This window comes from Lithobates pipiens, unplaced genomic scaffold (genome assembly GCF_037356315.1).
Source record: "Lithobates pipiens isolate NorthernLeopardFrog02 unplaced genomic scaffold, aLitPip1_a1.2 Scaffold_1, whole genome shotgun sequence".
NCBI lineage: Eukaryota > Metazoa > Chordata > Amphibia > Anura > Ranidae > Lithobates > Lithobates pipiens.
In genome coordinates this window covers 52,046,621-52,069,046 of record NW_027507685.1, presented here as the reverse complement: position 1 = coordinate 52,069,046, position 22,426 = coordinate 52,046,621, and the positions used below count along the sequence as shown (strand labels likewise).

General features: G+C 45.4%; 1 protein-coding gene across 1 annotated transcript in view; it reads left to right on the top strand.

Moving 5' to 3' along the window:
- Positions 1 to 17,990: 17,990 nt before the first annotated feature.
- The window catches only part of LOC143999107 (interleukin-13 receptor subunit alpha-1-like), a 107,928-nt gene continuing 103,492 nt past the window's right edge, over positions 17,991 to 22,426 (top strand). Inside the window, exon 1 of the mRNA XM_077493981.1 lies at positions 17,991 to 18,146. Within this exon, the coding sequence (XP_077350107.1) occupies positions 18,045 to 18,146 (102 nt within the window). The 5' untranslated portion in view covers positions 17,991 to 18,044. The remainder of the gene's footprint in view (positions 18,147 to 22,426) is intronic.

Here is a 22,426-nt window from a genome sequence, read left to right as displayed (position 1 = left end):
TAACTTTCACAGGTCACATGACTTGGCTTTTTATTTTTTTACATCTCTATCCATTTTTAGGCTCTGTTCACACTAGTGAGATTTCAGGTGCCACTTTAGTCGCACATAATTGCATGACAATGGAAAGCACATTCTTTTCAATGGTGCCTCTTCACAACAATGCAACAGGACTGCAACACGATTTTGAAACGGTCTCTGCACTAGTTTATTCTTTAAAAAAAAAAGGTTTTTATTACATTTTCCAACAATAAAAGGCTGCAGTACAGTACACTTAAAGTGTTTTTTAACCCATATATAACAAACACTGCCAGACACTCTATTAGAGCCTGGCATAGCTCACTGCATTCGTCTTTTAAATACCGATTTAGAATGATCTTCAGGTCCGTATCTGTCTGGACTTTGCATGTTCTCCCTGTGCCTACTTGGGTTTCCTCCCACACTACAAAGACATGCTGATAGGTTAATTGGCTTCTGTCTAAATTGAAAAGAAGTCCGGCGGACAATTTTGAGTCAAAACTTCTTTCTCTCTCGTATTTCACCATCCTCAGGTTGGTCAGGATGACGAGGGCTTCCCCCAGGTACCTTTTAGTGGAAATGGTAGCGCTGTAACAGCAGGACGAGCTAAAGTATACCAGGCCAGAGACGGAGCTCAGAGAAGAAGCTGTTTACATGCTAGACAGGCCCTCCCATTGAGAGCAGGGCTTGGTGAATTATACTCGCACAAGTGACACTGGTGAACTTTTTATGTCATTTTTTTAGTTTTATAATTTTTTACTTTTGTAATTGTTTTTGATGGACAAGATTTGATTATGTATGTATTTATATATCACAGCGCTATTGTTAAAGTGATAAATACTTGCACTTTTATATTTTTGGTTTATTGATACAGTTTTAAGATGGCAGCAGGGAAAACAATTTAATAATTTAATTGAAACACTTAGATGAATATTGAGACACATTTAAGAAGAATAGAATAGTCTCTGTATAGTATGGAGATTATTTGCTTTTATTTTTATACCACATTTTGATGGAGCTGATGATACAGAAATTAGTTTATCAGAAAAATTATGGTGACATTTTCTTCAGCTTGCATGAATGTTTCTGACATCCGTGCAACGAATGTTTCATAAATGGACCCCATGTGTATGCAAGCTTGAGAGTAGAACTGAGATCATGATATCAGTGCCGCTTTCTGCAACCCACACTGCAGCACAACACAACGCACAACATGTTCTGGGCTATTAAGGAATATACCAATCAGCCATAACGTTATGACTCCTGAAACATAGTGCATAACATTGATTATATTGTTACAATGCCACCTAAACGTGGGTGGGATATATTGGGCAGCAAGTGAGCATGTTGCCCCTGATGCAATTGAAAGCAGAAGAAATAGGCAAGCGTAAGGATTTGAGGGATGTTCACAAGTGCCTAATTGTAATGGCTAGATGACTGGATCAGAGTAACACCAAAATTGTAGCTTTTGTGTGATGTTCCCGATGCAGTGGTCAGGACCAGTGACGGAGTTAAAGTAAATGGCGTTACTTAGCGTCGTTACTTTAGAGGGTAACGAGTAATCTAACTGATTACTCTTCCCCTCATGGTAACGCCGTTCCCATTACTTGGGCAGCGTTACCGCAATTACATCTACCGCCACGGGGGCGGTAGATGTAATTGCCATAGCGCCGCAATTACATCTACCACCACTAGGGGCGCAATAGATCGGCAACGGTTTGCGATCCGAAGCGCGCCTTCGCCTTAGGAAAGGCCGCGGCTTCGCCCTAGCTCCGGAGCGGCGGCCATCTTGGTGCACCCGTTGGCAGTTTACAATGTGATTGCTCCGTCAAATGACGGAGCGATCACTTGTAAACAAACCAATGACGCCGGTTCCTCTCTCCCCTGTGTGTACAGATCTGTACAGTGGAGGGGAGAAATCAGATGGCAGTAGCGCTGTGGGGGCTGGATCTGTGACAATTGCAGTCACAGCCATCCCTCCATACCCTGCCAATACTCTGCAATTCCCTGCCAATACTCTGCAATTCCCTGCCAATACTCTGCAATTCCCTGCCAATACTCTGCAGTACCCTGCCAATACTCTGCAGTACCCTGCCAATGCTCAGCAATTCCCTGCCAATGCTCAGCAATTCCCTGCCAATGCTCAGCAATTCCCTGCCAATGCTCAGCAATTCCCTGCCAATGCTCAGCAATTCCCTGCCAATGCTCTGCTCTGCTATTCCCTGCCAATGCTCTGCAATTCCCTGCCAATGCTCTGCAATACTCTGCAGTACCCTGCCAATACTCTGCAGTACCCTGCCAATACTCTGCAGTACCCTGCCAATACTCTGCAATACCCTGCTAATACTCTGCAATACCCAGTCATACTCTGCCATACTCTGCAATACTCGGTAATAAACAACCATACTCAGTAGAGCTGCCACGACGAGTCAACGTAATTGATTACGTCGACTACAAAAATACGTCGACGTGTGTGCAGGGCGTCGATGCGTCACAGTGGTTAGTATCTCTCAGTATCTACCACTCTCCTCCGTGCTGCCGTCCCCTTCTCTTCTCCCCCCTCCGTGCCGCCGCCCCCTCTCTTCTCCCCCTCCATGCCGCCGTCCCTAGGGGTGCATCGGATCGCCACCGATCCGTGATCCGAACGGGTCACCCCGCTCGGATCAGCACATGCTGCGATCCGCGGAGCGCTCCGCGGTCTCGGCCTTAGGAAAGGCTGCAGCTTCGGCCTAGCTCCGAAGCGGCGGCCATCTTTCTACACCCAGGCTGTTTACACTGTGATCGCTCCGACGGAGCGATCACTTGTAAACAAACCGGCGTCATGTCATGCCTCTCTCCCCTCTGTGTACTAATCTGTACAATGGAGGGGAGAGATGGGATGGAAGCAGCCATACCTCCATACACTGAAGTACCCAGCAATACCCTGCCCAGCCATGCTCTGCCGTCCCCAGCCATGCTCTGCCGTCCCCAGCCATGCTCTGCCGTCCCCAGCCGTACCCAGCCGTCCCCAGCCGTACCCAGCCGTACTCAGCCGTACCCAGCCGTACTCAGCCGTACTCAGCACTACATATATATTCTTTTATCTTAACTTTACAAAAAATAAATACATAAAAAAAGAATATAATACTTATATATAATATATATTGTTTTATCTTACTTTTTTGTTTTTATGTACTTATTTTTTGTAAGGTTATCCAAAGGATTAATTAACTAATCAAAAAAACCCTACTAGATTCATTAAAAAAAATAAAATAAAAATAATCGGATAGTCGTTGACTAATCGAAAAAACAATCGATAGATTAGTCGACAGACAAATTAATCGTTAGTTGCAGCTCTAATACTCAGCGATACCCAGCTGTACCCAGCCATAATCGGCCAATATTACAGTGGGGGAGATGATGTGGATGTTACAGTGGGGAGATTGTGGATATTACAGTGGTGACTATATGGTGGTGGAATTTTCACAGGTTTTTGCAAATTCAGTTATCTGCTGATCCGAAAAATGATCCGTTCCATGACTGATCCGAAGAAGGATCCGATCCGTGAGTTTGGGGGGTACAGATGTACAGAGGGGAAACAGATATGTTTGTAGGGGGGATGACAGACGTGTAGTGGGGTACAGAGGGGGAACAGATATATGTGTGGGGGGGGGAACAGACGCGCAGTGGGGTACAGAGGGGAAATAGACGTGCAGGGGGGATCGCACCCCTTGCTTACAGTAATACTAAACCCGCCCCTTAGAATATTAAAAAGTCACAGTTACTTTGCTGAGTAACTAATTACTTTTCCAGTGTAGTAACTGAGTTACTAACGCAATTACTTTTTGGGAGACGTAATGTGTAACTTAACTAATAAGTCAATAAGTAAAGTAAAATGACCAACACTGGTGGTCATAATGTTATGGCTGGTGTTCAGCTTTATTTAATTTTCATTTAATTTGTTGATGTCAAAATGGAGTGTGAGCTGTCCCAGGGCATTTTGAAGCATTTGGAATAAATTGTAGTACTTACAAAGGTTGTTGATTAATCAGAACGCATACCTTTCTACTGTTTGGACTCTATTTCTAGCTGGGCCATCATTACTCCTTCACAACGCCAGCCAAAAACGCCATCTGATCTAGTGAGCTCAGTGGTTACTGGATAAGCAGTTGAAATTACCTAATGAATCCTGGAATGTGTAACTTTTTTTTTTCCCCCCAATCTACACAATTGATAATCCATTCACATCTTTATTTTTCAATAGCATCCCAGTATTTCAAGTACACATTTACCATAAAAGAAACACGTGGAGCACCATCTGTTTTCAGATGAAGCAAATATGAATGAAAGGTCTGCAGTTTGCATCTTAAAAAACAAGTCAGTGATGAGAATATCCGTGTTTCTCTTCTGCCAGATCCTTTTTAAAAAGCATTGATATTTTTCTACAATATACCTGATGTAAAATTAGATTACATACAACTGAAGAGGCATAACGAGTGCCAAAGAACGTGGAATGGGAATTCAGATAACCTTACCCCAAAGCACACAGCACCCCTTCATTCTTTCTGCCCGAATTGCTTGCTTGGTTCTCACTCTGGGGTGTATTTAAAAAAAAAAATTCATAGCAGTTTGCCCAGTAAAAGTGCATTTATATTTGTGTAATTTTATATTTGTGTGAATTGGGTAAAAAACTTTATTAGTTTGTTGTGCTGATGGAATGTTTTTCATTGATTTAAAATGGAAAATACAGCATTGAGCTACTAGATGGCACCAAGTATCAGGAATTTCTTATGGTACTTAACGCCATCTACTGACCAGATGCAGAATTTTACATTTTAAAGTAATGAAAAAAATTCAACCAGCCAAGGAAATAACCTTATAATAACACACAGAACAAATGTACATGCACTTTCTCTGGGTAAATATTTTTTTTCATCCCTATGTCCGGGCCTCCTTTTGTTCAGTGAACATCTCTGTATACAGAGACACCTATAACACTGTGAGCATTGTTGTGACATTACGTACATAGGCTTTGTGCCTACTAAAAGCAAAACTCAAGTTTGGTTTATATGGAAGTTTGTTTAAAAGTTGTAAAGGTTCTTTGCTATTTAAAAAAAAAAACAAAAAAAAAAAAAGTCATACTTACCTCCTCTGTGCAAGGGTTTTTTCACAGAGGAGCCCCCATCCTCCTCTTCTGGGGTCCCCAGCAGCGTTCCTTGCTCCTCCTCTTCTTGAGTGCCCCCACGGAGACCTACATTCCCTGAGGGCACACGTGCGGGTGCGCTCCCATGTCCTCCTGCATCCATTGACACAAACAGCAGGACTCGCCCCGCCCCCCGCTCCCATCTCACTGGCTTTAATTGACAGCAGGAGCCAGTGCTCCTGCTGCTATCAATCCAGTCAATGAGGAGTCGGGAAAGCGGCTGCAGCAGCTCTGCTCGCCCCCGTCGCTGCAATGATCGGGTTCAGGTAAGTAAAAGGGGAGCTCTGGGGAGCTGCTGCACCACAAGAGGTTTTTCACCTTAATGCGTTAAAGCGGAGTTCCACCCAAAAATTGAACTTTCACTGATCGGATTCCTCCCCCCTCTGTTGTCACACTTGGCACCTTTCAGTGGGGAGCAGGTATCTGCTCCCACATCTGGGCATAGATCACCGCAGGCTCCACAGTGAACTACTCTATGTCCAGCCCCTCCTCCCTCCCTCCCGCTGTCTTCTGGGAGACACAAAGGTCCCAGAAGACAGCAGGGACCAGTGAGATCGCACAGGGCGACTAGCGCATGTGCAGTAGGGAACCAAGTTGGGAAGCCGCAAGGCTTCACTTACTGATTCCCTTACCAAAGATGGCAGCGCCTCCACCGGAGAGCCGAGGAACAGATCTGCTTTGGGTGAGGACATCACGCGCGCCCTGGAGAGGTGAGTGTCCATATTTTAGAAGTCAGCAGCTGCAGTATTAAAGTAAAGCATTTCGGCGGAACTCCACTTTATGGTTAAAAATCATGAGGGTTTACAACCGCTTTATCTAAACCCAAGAAAATGAAAAATCGATTGCCGCTTACCAATTCTTATATGTGGTGACTGCATTTGTTTTCCTTTTGTTCAGGCTATATTTTCATTTGGGGATTCAGCCAGTAACACTTTCCTAGGGTGACAACGCTCACTTACTGTATTTTTTTGGAGGAGCAATGTTGTCACCCTAGGAAGTGTGATAAGACTGCAAAACACTTCCCTCTCTCCTCATCTGCATTCCATAGGATTTTGTAGAACACAGAGAGACCAAAGTCCTTACTGATAAGTCAGTAGAGAACAAGTTATCTGCACATTGGATTCCTGGCAGAATCAACAGGTTAGCCAGTTTGGCCAAAGGGCAGTTGCACAAAATTGTTGTTACATAGTAAATTTTATTTAATCTTTTGAAACAAATGCGGTTTTGAATGTTTCGAATGTTGGATTTAAGCTACGAAACACTCAGGAATGGGGCCTTAAGAAGAAAAATGTATTGTTTCTGATGTCCATGTATTTATATGTAGTGGAAGGGATGCAAGAAGAATTTTTCTGTCTGTGCTGATAAAATCTTGATATATTTCTGGTTTGCCGGCACAGATTTGCACCTGTGTTCTGTAGATATCTGTTTCTCTTCAGCACTGACGGGGGTCTGTCTCAGGGAAAAAATATATTAGCGGTTGCATTGTAATTCTTTTTCCCCACTGTATTTTCTCTGTCGGCATTATGAATTATTTTCAGTGATCGTTTATTTTACAGCAGAATGTTTTTTTTTTTATTTAATTAAAGCCCAACTCCAGGAAACCTAAAAATCCTCCTTTACAGTGGGGCTGTGCTTGTTCAGTCTAAGAGACAATAAAAGCACTTTTTCTTACCCAAGCCTCCACTTCCCCAGCAGACGGTGCTCCCCTAAAGACTGTTCTTCGGCATCCCCGCGTGCAATGCAAGACTATGGACCCTACATCGGTATTGATGATGCCAGAGGACCTTTAGTCTGCTGGAGCATAGGAAAGAAGAGGCAGTAGAGACCAGTCTACCAGCACGGAGGAGCCTGCAGGAGTGAAGGATCAGGTTAAGCGAGGCTCGGTTCACACCTATGCATTTTTTGATTTTTACAGAAACGCACTACAGTTAATTTAACATGGTTTTCTATAGGACACGTTCACATCTATGCATTTTTAGAAAGGGTCAGGGACTTTAAATGCAAAATTGTGATTTATTTGCTTTTTTATTACACTGAAGGCTGGTAGCGTAATTTGGCTGCATTCCAGCCACGCCCACAGATTTTACTGTTGTAGCTTGATGTGAAGACAACATGTATTGCAAAATGAGCATTTTCCTGAGGCTAGCGACAGTTACAACATTCCTTGCTTAAGATATGAGCCATACATAGGTGCGAACATTATCGAAAAGGAATGTTTCATTGTAAAAAGAGTTCTGAGAAATGCAGCAGTTTATTAGATACGTTCCTATATACGCCTGTACCTACAGCAGGCCATCTGCTGTACCACTCCCCACCCTTGTTCTGTAAAAATCCCTGAGTATGTGCGAGTACATGGCACCACATCTGCCCCCCTGCAATGCCCCCCTTGGGGTCTGAGCAACACAAAGCTCACCTCTGCTCTAGAGCACCACGATTAATCAGCAATTTCCTGATTCTATGCAGAGTTCTCTGCTCAAGCCGACAGTTGTCAAAAAAAAAACAGTTTGCAAAGTTTCACAACATTCCTCAGCCACTGAGCTAACTATAAACATTGTAACGTTTTTGTTCTTTAGATCAAAGGAATGAACTTCAGTCTGTAAAAGAGGGAAGTTTAAACACTTAAAGACTAAACCTTTTTCTGACACTTGTTGATTTCAAGTTAAAATTACTTAGAACCCCCATACGTTTTATTTATTGCAAAGACCCTAGAGAGTAATATGGTGGTGGTTGCAATATTTTATGTCTCACTATTTTCGCAGCGGCCTTTCAAATGCAATTTTTTTGGGGGGGAAAAAATACACTTTAATCAATTTAATTTTTTTTACCTTGGGTGTGTCCAGATCCCGACCTACATGGCAGCATAGCTTCTTAGCTCTCTCCCTGCCCTAAGCTTGCAGATCAGAGATTCAGATCCTCCAATCGGGCCTTAAACACTTAGCAGACAGAGTGGAGATGGTGGAGGAGGAGATCCAAGAAACCAAACTCGAGGTACACAGAACCCAATTTCAGGGGACAGAACACTGCTCCCTCCTCAGAGACATGCAACGCCATGTAGAAGACCTGGACAACAGGGGGCGCAGAAACAACATACCAGTGCAAGGTATCCCGGAATCAGAGGGTCCCGAGGATATCCACACTATTCTACAATCCCTGTTCAACAGCCTGATTGGAAAATCCCCGTCCAAAACCATTGACATGGACAGAGAGCACCGCGCTTTATGACCCAAAGGCACCAGCATCAGGCCCCGCGACATCATCTGCAGACTGAACTCCTACCCCCTGAAGGAGGAAATAATGAAGCAGGCCTGGCTAGCCCGAAACGTGACCCTAGATGACAGCCAAATCCAGGATTACCCTGGATTTATCCAGGATTACCCTGCAAAAACGCAGATTACTCCAACCAAAGTTACGCATCTGGCAGGAAGAAAATATCCCCTACTGCTGGGGATTTCCCTTTAGCCTCACGGCAAAGCACAAAACTAAGCCAAAACGGCCATGCTGAGATATCCAGAAGATCTAGCGACTTTCTGCGCCACCCTGGAACTCAGAGCACCTCAGCTCCCGGATTAGGATCTCATAGCCACCCCACCCGCACCACCCACGGTGTGGCAGAGGATTCCCCCAACTAAACAATCCCGAGGATCGGGGTCATCCCCAAGAGGTTGACATACACAGGCCTTAACCACGCTCAACCCTCCTGGAACTTCCTTACAGTCCCTGCCAGTAACTTCACCCGGGAAATTGCTCTCACTTTTATCCCCCTCTGAAGCCATGACTACAACTTCGGCCTCCAACAAGGGCTAGTCTCGGACTTGTCTTGAGAGAGAGACTTCCCGTGCTGTCCCTGCCACCTTCCCCCACCTAGTTTACAGGATTTGAAAAACTTGAAAGTCCTATATGACTTCTCTAGGATCCCCCTGGGCCTCTCCGGTTCACTCTGAACGAGTTGGGCCGATGGAGCTCACAGAAAGCCGTTTTGACCTTGGCCTGATGGCCTATTTAGGTCTGGATGTGATGTTATTGCTGACTGCTCACAGTTCAGCAACACTAACCACCGTTTTCTTTTTTCTAGCCTCTCCCCCCAGGTCGCCAACTGGCTTAACAAGAAATACTTGCAACGGTTTTGGACTTCCTCCCGCGCGGTGCCCGCCACAGACATCAGTAGTCTGGAGCTCCTTCACCTACACCAGATAAGTACCCTCATCCCCCCTCAGTCCCTATGGCTAAGATATTATCTCTAAACGTACACGGGTTGAACTCCAACTGAAAGAGGCAACTGGCATTGCGGGAATTCAGGCACTCAGAAGCCGATGAAATAATGGTACAGGAAACACATTTTGACAAAGAGGGCTCCTTTGCGTTTGCCTCTTAGTACTATTCCCAAATATTCCTTTCCTCAGGAACCCACAAACGGGCGGGTGTCCTCTGGCAAGGCCAGGAGATCACATTTGGTGCCGTCTATGTACCGAATCTTTGTTCAAGAACCCAGTCTGCCTAAGTACTTGGTCGTCTCTTCAGGTCAGGAAACTGGGTGCTAGTGATGGGAGGGGACTTTAACTTAATTCAATAAACACTCTCGGACCACCAGGGGGTGGGCTCCAGGCAGGGCAGGACTTACCATTGGGCTTGACTGGGCTCAAGCCCATGGGCCCCGCCAAATAGGGGGCCCCGCCGAGATACATAGCCGAGTGTACTCGGCTCAGCTCCGCTCACAGTCACGCCCAGTCCCGCCCTATGATGGACATAACACAGGGACTGGGTGTGAACGTGAGCCAAGCCGAGTACACTCGGATACTCTCTGCTCCGCTCAGGACTGCGACAGGACCCGAGAGCTGCCAAGATGTATCTCGGCGACGCCATTTTTAAACGTCAAGACTGCAATGACAAGGCTATAAATGACAAGGCTGCAATGACACTGGACAAGGCTGCAGATGGACGGGCAAGGCTGCAGATGGACACTGATAAGGGTGCATTGATGGGCATTTAAATGTAATTTTTTTTTCCTTAAAATCCCCTCCTAAACTTCGGGTGCGTGTTATACACCGCTGCATGTTATACGCCGATAAATCCGATAATGTATAGAAGGTAGGGCCCGAAAATGACTCAAGCCCAGGGGCCCCCACCACCCTAAGTCCTGCCCTGGCTCCAGGGCACCCACAGCTCGGGTACTTAGGGGCTCAAAACTGTTTCGCCAGCTTACCAGAAGGTATGCCCTTTTTGATGCATGGCGGGTCCTTCACCCTGGCACCCAACAGTATACTTTTTACCCAGCCTCCCACCGCACACACTCCCGCATAGACTATATTTTTGTTAATAATACCTCCCTACACCTGACTCGAACAGCACAGATCCTGCCAATCTCCTGGTTGGACCATGCCCCGATCATGATCACATTGGAGCTGGGCACCCCCAGTCTCAGACCCTATAACTGGCGCCTGAACACATTCTTGCTACAACGCCTCCCCTCAAAAGCGGAACTGACCTCCACATTAAAATACTATCTAAAAGAAAACGACACCGTGGATGTCTCTACTCCCACACTGTGGGAAGCCCATAAGGCGGTGATGAGGGGTAGATGTCTGGCTCTGTCCTCAGCCATGAAAAAAAATGCACAGGCAGTGAAATCACCGATGGAAAGGGAGCTTAGAACCTTAGAGAAACTATTGCAAAACTCTCCCACCATACCTCTCCTCAAAAAAATTGTATCCCTTAGGGCAACACTGGGTGACCTGGCTCTTGGCCATGTCGAGAAAGCCTTAGTTAAGTTAAAACAAATATATTACGACAAAGGCAACAAAGCCCACTCTCTCCTGGCCAGGAAGCTACGAGACAGCACACAGGCGTCCATGCCCTACCAGGTCAGGAACAGCTCAGGTTGCCTGATATCTCACCCAGAGGATATAGTGCAATTCTTTTGCGGAATTCTATAAGGCCCACTATAATAACCCTGATATCCTTAGCAACCCTCCCTTACCCGACCTCTCCCAATGAATACAACATTACCTTGAGCATAGTGGGATAACCCAGCTTCAGTCCGCAGACCTAGAATCCCTAAATGCACAATCACATTAGAAGAGCTGGAGCAGACCATTAAATCCCTACCCAACCACAAGGAACCAGGTCCGGGTGGACTCCCTTATGAATATTATAAAGAATTCCTTCCTTATTTACTTCCTCACATGTGCAAACTATTTAATGCCTTTCTGCAGGACACCCCAATCCCAGGGGACATGCAATGCTCCTTTATTACTGTAATCCCTAAGCCGGAAAGACCCCTCCCTGTGTGCCAATTACAGGCCAATCGCCCTCCTAAATTCAGACTTGAAAATCTTTACCACGCTACTCTCCATCTGTTTGAATACGGTTCTACCCTCCCTCATCGACAAGGACCAGGTGGGCTTTGTCCCACTGCGGCAGGCAGGGGATAACACCAGGAAAATAATTGATCTGAGGGAAGTGGCAAACAGGGAGGGCAAGCATCTCTACTACTCAGCCTTGGCGCTAAAAAGGCGTTTGACCGCCTGGGTTGGCCCTTCCTGTTTGCCACGATACGCCACATTGGATTCAGGGGACCATTCTATCGAACAATCCAACACCTCTACACAAACCCCTCGTCCCAGGTCAAAACCTCTTTTACGCTTTCAACCCCACTGCCAGTGCAGAATGGCACCAGGCAGGGGTGCCCACTCTCACCCCTGCTATTTGCACTGTGCATTGAACCACTGGCAACCACGATTCTTAAGAACCCAGACATCAAGGGCATAAAAGTTAGGGATAGGGAGTTTAAAATCTCCCTATTTGTAGATGATATTATTCTCTCTCTAACTCAGCCCAGCACCTCCCTCCCAAACCTATATGCGGAGCTAGAATGGTACGAAGCCCTCTCCGACTATAAAATAAATACGTCCAAATTGGAAGCCCTACCAATCAATACACCAGACAGGGAAATAGAACATCTAAAGGCCAACTTGTCCTACAGCTGGAAAACTATAGCCATCAAATACCTAGGGATTAATATCACACAGAAATTCTCTACCCTCTACCAAGAAAACTCCCCCCCCCTCTTTCTCAAGATCAGGACCCACCTCCAGCAATGGAAAAAGCACCATATTTCCCTATTGGGACGGATTGCCTCAGTGAAAATTACCGTCCTCCCGAAGCTCTTATATCTCTTTCAAACCCTGCCCATCCCGCTCCCCTATGGCCAATCAAAAAAACTCCAAACTGACCTACTGCAATACACCTGGAATTACAAGAGCCATAGAATCCCATGCTCGGTACTACAATCGGCACAATCAGACGGCGGCCTAGCTTTCCCTAATCTTACCAAGTGTTATCAGGCAGCACAACTAAAGGCGGTAGCCTCCTGGTTCACTCTACGCTTATATAATAAATGGACAGAAATAGAAAACCTATGGCTAGCCCCGGTACACCCAAATAGTCTATTGTGGAATGTAAATGCAGAGGTAGAACCCGCACGGCTATTAGGCCCAATGTTACAACTCACGAGGCTGTGGCGTAAACTAACGCAGCTCCATAAGCTATCCTCGGACAGCTCGCTTCTGTTCTCATTTACCTGCATTCTTAATATGCCAGACAGCATAACCCATCAAATGTCCTCTCCTTGGACCACAAGAAACCTCTTTCACTTTGGAAATTTAGTGGACCCCCGGACTCATAGGCTACACTCTTTCACAGACCTACAGGCTAAGTTTGATTTACCAAAACAGGTGTTCTATGGGTATCTCCAAATCCGCCACTATGCCTTGACATTTGCACCAAATCTGCAATTTTCCCCTCCAACCCCCTTTGAAAACATTATACTCGCGGGTTCGGCCCAGAAAGGCCAAATCTCATATATAAAATACTGAACACAAGATTCTTCGAATCGATGGGTAAACATAACTACAGGAGAAGGCCCTGGGTGGGGAGATACCCATGGAACAATGGGGGATCATATGGGCCCAGGTGGCCAAGGGGGCTAAAGGGACACTTATCCACATCTACTGGGACTGCCCACTGATTGTTCCTTTCTGGAACTCAGTCCAGCAACTGCTTGCCTGTCTATTTGAAAAGATAGTCCCCGCCACCCCTAAATTTTTTTCTGCTAGGCCTCTCCCAATTGAAAGTCCCAGCCCTACAGAAAAAGTTAACTAGGCACATCCTCATCCTCACGTGCCTGGTGGCGCTGAACTGGAAGCGTATCACCCCTCCTCCATCGAAGCCCTCTATGCCAGGATTACAGATGTGGAGTTGATGGAGAAGATGACAGCAAGAATACAAGACCGTTTGGAAGCGCATGGTAAGGTCTGGGGCCTCTGGCACTGCCGGGAGGAACAACACGACCCGAATAATGACCCAGGATGATGATGACCTACCTTCCCCCCCCCCCTTCTTTTTTCTCTTTTCTTCCTTCCTTAGTAGGGGTCGCCCTCGGACTCCCGTTTGCTACTTAATATGCAAATTACTATGTTTAGCCGATAGCTACTTTTTACGCAACAGTTGAATTAGCTTGTTACAAAAGGAAGAAACATGGCTATTGGAAAACCAGAGGCTACAAGTTTCAGTAGTAGACTAGCCATGTAAGTTTAGAAAGCAAATTACTCATGTTTTGATGACTAAGCAATGCACTTAAAATGTATCTGACCAAACTTTGAATAAAATTGTTATTGATAATAAAAAAAAATGAACCTTAAAGTTAGCCCACTTTTTTTTTGTATAATGTGAAAGATGATGTTATGCCACAAAAATCATGATCTTTATTCTAAGCAAAAAAAACATGATTCTAATTTTTTCCCAGAATTGTGCAGCTCTAATCTGCTCACATATCCTCAGTATGTGTCTGTTGGGTCCAGCTGTAGAATAGTCATAGGAGCTTCCAGCACCATGGGGCTTCTCCGTGACCTGTTTTCAGCAGAGAGCTGTCTGGAGTCCGCTCTCCACTGATGTCACTGCCACTGATGTCACTGCAATCAGCAGCGTGTCATCTCGACTTCAGAAGTCTGGATCCGCCAGCTGCCTTGACCGATGGCAGTCTTAGCGAGCCACAAAATGCTGAGATGGCCACTCCCACCACTCCACAGCTCAGCGCTCCAATGAGCGTGGAGGATAAGAGCAGGAGAGATGCTGACTGACGGTCAGCAGCTTTCCACTTAAGGAGGAGTGAGAACCGAGCCATCTGCAATGTTCCGTGGGTTGGTTCTCTGGTGCAGAGATGTCAGGGGACAGCTGCAGCATCGGTCTCATGCTGCCTCCACCTGGGTAAGTATGAATCTAAAGAAAACAAAAACCCATACTTCTCTATTTCAAGATTTGAACAGAAGGCAGGGAGGCTGGCAAATTATCAGCAGGTTTCTTGGCAATAGCAAGATGAATAAAAATTAAAAAGATTTCTATCTCCCTGCAGTCAGCCTCCAATCCCAGATGATACTTGTTTAGGGGAAACGCGTCGGTCGGAGCTAGTGATGACGTCAGCGCGCACAAACAGAACGAGCGGATTTAAGGCCACGCAGTGTGGATGTTTACATGCCTGATATTTTTACTCCAATTAGCTGAAAGGTCACATGCCGGAGCCGTGTGGCGTCGGTCAGGAGTGAGCTGCAGTTGTCCTTGGGAGCATACCTTTGAACGTTGTTTGATTCCTTGTGGATCAAAGGTTCTGGTAACCAGTTTGTCTGTTTATATGAGCACCAAGGTGGAGGAGTGGTAAATCTCTGACAGCGGACACAATATTTTCAGGGCAGAGCACTTTTTTTTTTTTTCTTTTGCATAAAATAGGACTGAGTTTGGACTTTGATCACAATTTGCTGTACACATCAATACTTTTAAAAAATTTTACTTTTATGTTATATATTTTTTTTTCACAGTTTGATTTTTGTTTTATATGTATCTTTCTTAATGTTTAGGGTGTCGCATGTTAATTCGCACTTGGCACTGTAACGTTATTGTTTGATATAAACTAGTTTTATGGCGCTTTGCACTTTACTAATTTTGCATTGATTTATTTAATACAATAGATCCTTATCATTGCTCTACATTATAGTAGATAAATGAATACTGTTTTAGAGGTGTTGCACATATTTCATATATGATAAATATGGTATAAGGTGAACCATTTGAGGACAGCACACTTATTTCTTATTTAGAATCGTTTATTAGGGTATTCAATACTTTAGGTGCAGCAGTCGACCTATATCAGCTGAACGCGAACCTATCCCCTTTCCCGAATCATCCAAGAGTATCAGCAGACTGACAGTTAAACTGGAATCAGTGTATGGAGCTCACCTTGGCAAGTGGCCGAGAAAATGACAAAATAGATAAGCAAAAGTCCCAAATTTATTAAAATCAATAAAACGCAATACATTTCAGAGTATGCATTGTTCTTTTTTGAGGAACTCCCAAAGAGGGAGAAATGCAACTCATTAACTTTTTATTATTTGAATACATTTGGGACTTTTTTTTTTAACTATTGTTAACGTGATTCATTTCCTCACGTTGCACCTTGTGGACTCCCAATATAGTTACATAGTTACATAGTTAGTAAGGTTGAATAAAGACACCAGTCCATCCAGTTCAACCTGAGTGAGTGTCTACAATTTCCCTATCCCTGTACATTGCACACTCACATTGGTCGCTAACCTCAAGGTGCCCGCAATCCAAAGTCCCCATTCAAATATCAGGGCCAGTTTTGGACAGAGGCCAATTAGCCTACCTGCATGTTTTTGGAGTGTGGGAGGAAACCGGAGTACCTGGAGCAAGCCCACGCAGGCACAGGGAGAACATACAAAATCCAGGCAGGTAGTGTCATGGTTGAGATTCAAACCAGTGACCCTTTTTACTGCTAGGTGAGAGTGCTACCCACTACACCACTGTGCCGCCCTGATCCCCCCGATCCCCCCTATCCAACAGCACTGATGTTAAGCATGGTACACCTAACCTTCAGATGTGTTTTTTTAAGATCCCTTGGGAATTTATTGTGGACTCCTGCTATATAAGCCTGTCAGTTGGGACAGAAGTTGATATTTTCTTGGCCACTCGCCAAGGTGAGCTTCATACACTGATTCCAAAATACCTGTCCATCTGCAGATACTCCTAGAAACAGTACCAGGACAGGGTCATCTAGAGCCCAGGGCAAGGATCCCCCACTGTTAATACATGCCGTGTACCACCCTGCATCCATTTTATGCCTCTTTGTTTCACTGTGCCCAGGGCAGCTGCCCCTCCTGCTCACCTCTTGCCCCTTCCCTGCCTACACTCCATTCAAACTTTGCAATTTGGAAACACGGATGAAATCGGCTTGATTCTGCCCACAATTCCAAAATGCTTGGCAATCAGTGCACAACATGCATTTGGGTGCTATTCATTCTAAATGGCACCCCAAACACTGCAATTTTGCCACAATCGTTGTAAGATAGAATTGTGCTGCAATTGCGGCAAAACACAACTTTAAAAATCACGTGAAGCTTGTCAGTTGAAAAGGAGCAGGTGCTTATTTTGGGCGACAAGCGCACATAGGGCAGCACATTGAAGAGAATGGGTTCCCCTATGCGTGACATGTGGAATTGTGAGAAAATCACCCACACAAAACTGAGCGGGAATGGGGACTGAGGCGTCATTTGCGTGGCCATATTTATGTATACACCTGTGCAAGGGCCATGTTTACCCGCATTGGGATGCACAGTTGTTCCATGCATTCTTGTGTAGCCAGTCCTCTAGGCTAGCTCTGAGGAAAGGGGATGCTCCCCCGAAACGCATTAGATGTAACCCATGTTCTGTGAATGGCCATGATTTTATGGCCTTTTGTCAGTTGAATTTTGTGAGTACCCACTTTTATATAAAACATTTTTATTATTAAATTATCTTTGGTAATGCACTAGGTGTGTACGCGTTCCATTTCTGTTTTTCTTACCAAACTGAGCATGTGCAGCCTGACTCCTACTGCTCTGTTCTATACAGAGATGGGTTGGAGTCAGTAAAGAAGAGAAGGATCAGAGAAGTCAGGATCACACAGCCTTTATACACAATGCAGAGGGTTAACCCCTTAGACTCCACAGTGAGTATAACAAGCATGCTTTACTGAATATACTGTACAGACTGATTTTACTCTTGTGGGTTTAGTAACACTTTAAGTAAAGGCAAAACTTTTTTGTAGATTTGAAAAAAAAGGGGGAGGGAATAGAATACTTGTCAGGTTGTTACTGCTATCTGTGCTACACGTTAGTGAGCTTCACCCCCTCCTGTTTTGTTTAATGTTAGATCTGAAATTAAAAGCAAATTCCAGAACAGGAATAGTGGAGAAATCTTGCAACCAGGGACACTAGTTCTGGTGACCCTGGTGACAACTAGGGATCCCCTCACTTTGGAGGGATTTCCTCTCACTTTCTGTTTTGGCTATGGCTCAGGAAGTGAAGGGAAATTTCCCCAATAGAACCAAAAAATAACTGACAGGGGTTATAACACTCCCTAACTCTTCCCAAAGTAAAAAAAAATAAATATATGAAATGTGCCTATAGTTCTACTGTAATAAAATGGGGAGAAAAAGGAGAGTGAGCCTTCCCAGTCACAGCCACTGCTCTGGAGGAATAGTGAAAGGAGGACTTCTACAATAAGAAGCAACAAGCAGTAAGTAGGACATTATGTCCCTGGTGCAGAATAGCAAAAAATAAATAATAATAATAATAATAACTAAACTGCAACTTTAACCAAATGAGAAGGTCATGTGAAGGGTAAACAGGTTTATTGACATAAGAATGATCATTTGTAACAAGAAAAAATGTGGCCGTGACATACAAATGTATTTTATTTCCATACAGATTACCTCCCCCCACCAACCAACCTCACTTTTGGAATGGATGGAATGTTTTGTCCTGTTTTCCAGTGGAATCCCTCTGAAAACACAGCTAACTGCTCTTTAAAATATTCTGAAATCTTTTTGGCAAAGAATATAACGGTAATGCTTAAGTTTTTTATTTTTCCTTCCCTATACTTCCTTCTCTCCTGTCACTAATCTGTTCAGTAAAGATATAGCTACCTAAAAAGTTTCATATATGTATGTTTTTCAATAGGAATGTATGGAAAAGTGAATACAAAGGTTAAAGTGTAAGGCCGCGTACACACGCGCGGACTGTTCGCCCAACTTTGTCCGTCCAACAGTTTCGGCAAACAGTCCGCTCAAACTTAGCATGGACGGACATGGCCACACACGACGGACGAACAGTTTGCTGAAACCGTGCGCGATGACGTGAACGGCACGTACGACGGGACGAAAAATACGACGTCCTATACACTGCATTATAGCTTTCGGCGTGAAAATCCTTTCTGAGCATGCGCGCAACTTTGTTTGACGAACAAGCCTACACACGAGCGGACTGTTCGCTGAAACAAGGTTTCAGCGGACAGTTTTACGGAATTTCCGAAAAACCTTGTCCGTCCAACTGTCCGCTGAAACTGTCCGCTGAAAGCCCACACACGAGCGGACTGTCCGCCCAAACACTGTTCAGCGGACAAAGTTGGACGAACAGTCCGCCCGTGTGTACGCGGCCTTAGTTTGCTTTTTCACAAAAAATTTAAAGGTGAACTAACCCTGTACACCAGTGATTCTCAACCAGGGTTCTGTGGAATCCTAGGGTTCCTCCAAAGGTTGCTAGGGGTTCCTCCAGCATTGGGCAATTTCTGCCTCTCGGATAAGTTCCCACCAACACAATTGATCTTTTTAGCTATCTGTAAGGAGGCAATTCTTCCCAATGACCACACATGTAAGGACCATTCTTCCCACTAACCATCACACTATTGTATCATGAGTTGTAGATTTCTCATTTTTAGCAGGGGTTCCCCCGAGACCGGAGAACTATTTCAAGGGTTCCTCTGTGTTGAAAAGGTTGATTTTTTCATTCAATCCTTTTTTATTAAATGTGAACAAGGAGGTATCACGTCAGATCAATCAAGTCCAGTATTAAAAATACAGAACTGGTAAAATAATGTACAGTAATGGTTAACAAAGATGCCATTAAAGGGCATATAGCACACATGTAAATATATAAACCAACATCACAAAAGGGATCTATTATGAACCATAGGATTGCAGACCCCACAAGCGCCCCTTGCAACAAAATAACAAAACCTTCTGGAATATAAAATTAAATGAAATAAGAAAAGATAACCATATGGAAAAATATTTTACTGTATTGGGGTTAAAAGCATATACTCCATATTACTAAAGCTGAAAGTGCAAAATCAGGCTCACTTCTGCATAGAAACCAATGAGCTTCTAACCCCAGCTTGTTTAGTTAAGCTTTGGTAATAAAGCCTGGGAACAAATTTGTTTCTATGCAGAAGTGAGCCTGATTTTGCACTTTCCAGCTTTAGTAAATAAACCCCATTGTGTACTTAAAAGTGGGGTATGCCTGTAATTAAAAGAATTTAATTTATTTTAACTTTATAATCGTAAACAAACCAATAATTATTTTGAAATAAATATCAAACACCACAGCTCAGTCATCAAGATTTGAGCTGAATATAACAGTAGACTAAATTCTTTGCATACGCCAGGAGCGTTGCTAGGTCTACAAAAGATCTGGGGCTAGAGCCCATAGCAGCGTAGTAAAGAAAGTAATATGCCTGGGTGAGCATACACATGTATATACAGTAATATACGAATGTGTGTATATCCCCTGAGAGCCTCGCCCTTGCATCAGGGTCCCCAGAGAGCCTCCCCCTTGCATCAGGGTCCCCAGAGAGCCTCCCCCTTGCATCAGGGTCCCCAGAGATCCTCCCCCTTGCATCGGGGTCCCCAGAGAGCCCCCACTTACATCAGGGTCCCCAGAGAGCCCCCACTTACATCAGGGTCTCCAGAGAACCTCCTCCTTACATCAGAGTCCCCAAACAGCCTCCCCCTTGCATCAGGGTTCCCAGAGAGCCCTCCTTACATTAGAGCCCCCAGAGAGCCTTCCCCATAAATCAGGGCCCCCAGAGAGCCTCACCCTTAAAATCTGGGTCTCCAGAGAGCCCCCCACTTACATCAGGGTCCCCAGAGAGCATCCCCTCCCCTTGGGGACCCCTGCAGAGACTCAGGGCTATGTGCCCCAGATTCGGGGCTATAGCCCCAAAAGCCACCCCCTAGCGATGCCACTGGTGTACGCTGTTCACCCACAATAGTTGGTCGATAATGCTCCTAAAAAATGATAGTCGTGACAAAGGGAAGTGAGGGCATGATAGCTTGTCTTGACTGAAGCTCTATCTGCTAAAAATTACCTCCGGGAGAAGTAATTTTAAAGACGAGTGTGAAATCTGGTTGGATGGCAGGTTTCCCTCAGAAAAAGCAATCAAATGGTGAAAAGCGAATAGTTGATCTGCCTGACATAAATTTTATAGCTGAAATCCTGCCTGGATACAGCAAAAGGCACACCTAAAACAGACAAAAGGAGAGCTAAGAACCTGCCCAGTACAAAGATCTTAACAACTAAAATAGGCCTTAATACTAACAAGGGGTGCTAGGGGCTCATAATCCTATGGGCCATCTGCGTAATACTTTCAGCCCTAACATGGGATTGCATGGAACTTTGTAAAGTGCAATTGCTCCATCCAGAGTTTAGTAAATGAGGTAAAGTTTCACTTTACAAAGAATCCCATGCAAGGAAAATAAAAAAAAGAGCATTTCTCTTACGTTCATTGACTGACACAGCTCCTTTATTCTTGACCATTGGGTTGTTACGCCACCTTCAGGAGAGGACTAGGCAGAACATGCTAACATGTACAAAAAAACAGAACTTTCTAGTTCCACCCAAGGGGCGGTCCCTTCAGTAACAACCCCCCAACCTGCTTCCTGCAGCCTCAGTTTTTTTTTGCCTAGTGAAGGAGATGGACCTAGGAACCCTGCGGGCCCATCGGTCCAGGAATTTTCTTTTGCAGAAGTTTGTCTTTTGCGCAAGATTAAGATCCTGTGATCTGCTATCAACTGCCAGCTGTGTGACAGGCTGGATACCCTTATCCTTGTAGTCTCCCCAGCCTGGCCAGCACTTGTGTGCAGACCATAGCTACACAATGGGTCGGCCACGACATGCCCCTCAGGTTCCAGGGGCAGAGCGGTGAGTGCAAAGCTCCGGGGCACACATATGACTGGGCTAATGATGTCTGCGTCACAGTGTGCCGTGGCCAGCAGCCACCCCCTACTGATCAGAGAGTGGGTCTGTAATGGAATGTCCCCAGCTTGTCCGGAATGGTAAGTACAGCTCTACCTGCCTCGTGGGGCTGAGCAGCTGGGTAATCCCTGGGAGGTCGATTCTGAGTTCCCTCTCCTCCCTCTCTTCTCTCCCTGTCCCTATTTCCCCTCCGCCCCAGTGGGGGGTGCTGCATGGGCTGCTGAGCGGTGTGTGTGTCATCAAGATAAGGGTCCCCTGGGGAGCTCTCAACTTGGGTGGGGGGCTGCGCTGGGTGGTTGTGCCCCTGGGTGTCTGTTGTCTCCCCGCTGGGTGTCTGTAGGTCTGCACAAGCTGATCGCCATAGCGCTGTTCTGCCGCCATTTTCTCTCTTCTTTTTTTGGCTTGGTTTCAGCACCCTGAGTCTTTACCACGGTATTGACTCCAATTTTGGCATTGTTGAGACAATGCGGGATGGCAATCGCAAGTTATCTGGACGATCTCCTCCTGAGAGCAGTTTCCACCTTAGAATTAAAGGAGGATGTGGCAATCACCATGCAAACCCTGCAGGAGTTTGGGTGGCTGTTGAACCTAAAAAGGTCGTGTTCATACCAATTCAGCGCTTGGAGTACCTGGGCTTACCACTGGACTCCATGGAAGCGAGAGTGTTCTCCCTTCAGACAAAACTGCAGACTCTCAGAGCCACGGTAAAACTATTGCTGAACCGCAGGTGGTCGTCGCTGCGTTTCTGTATGCGAGTTCTGGGCCTCATGGTGGCCTTCCTCGAGGCGGTACTGTACGCCAGATTTCACACCAGAGTCTTGCAGAAGGAGATATTGATGAAATGGGACAAATCTCCGTTTATCCCTGGATCGGCAGATTCAGGTGAGCCAGTCAGTCAGGGACTCCCTGCTTTGGTGGCTGAGGTCCCCGACACTTCGGTCCAGGAAGTCGTTCCTACCTCTGCATTGGACTGTGATCACAACAGACGCCAGCCTGACCGGCTGGGGTGTAGTACTGGGAGTACAGTCGACCAAGGTTCTCTGGTCGGGTGCGGAACTCAAGTTGCCGATCAGTGTGCTCGAACTCCGAGCGA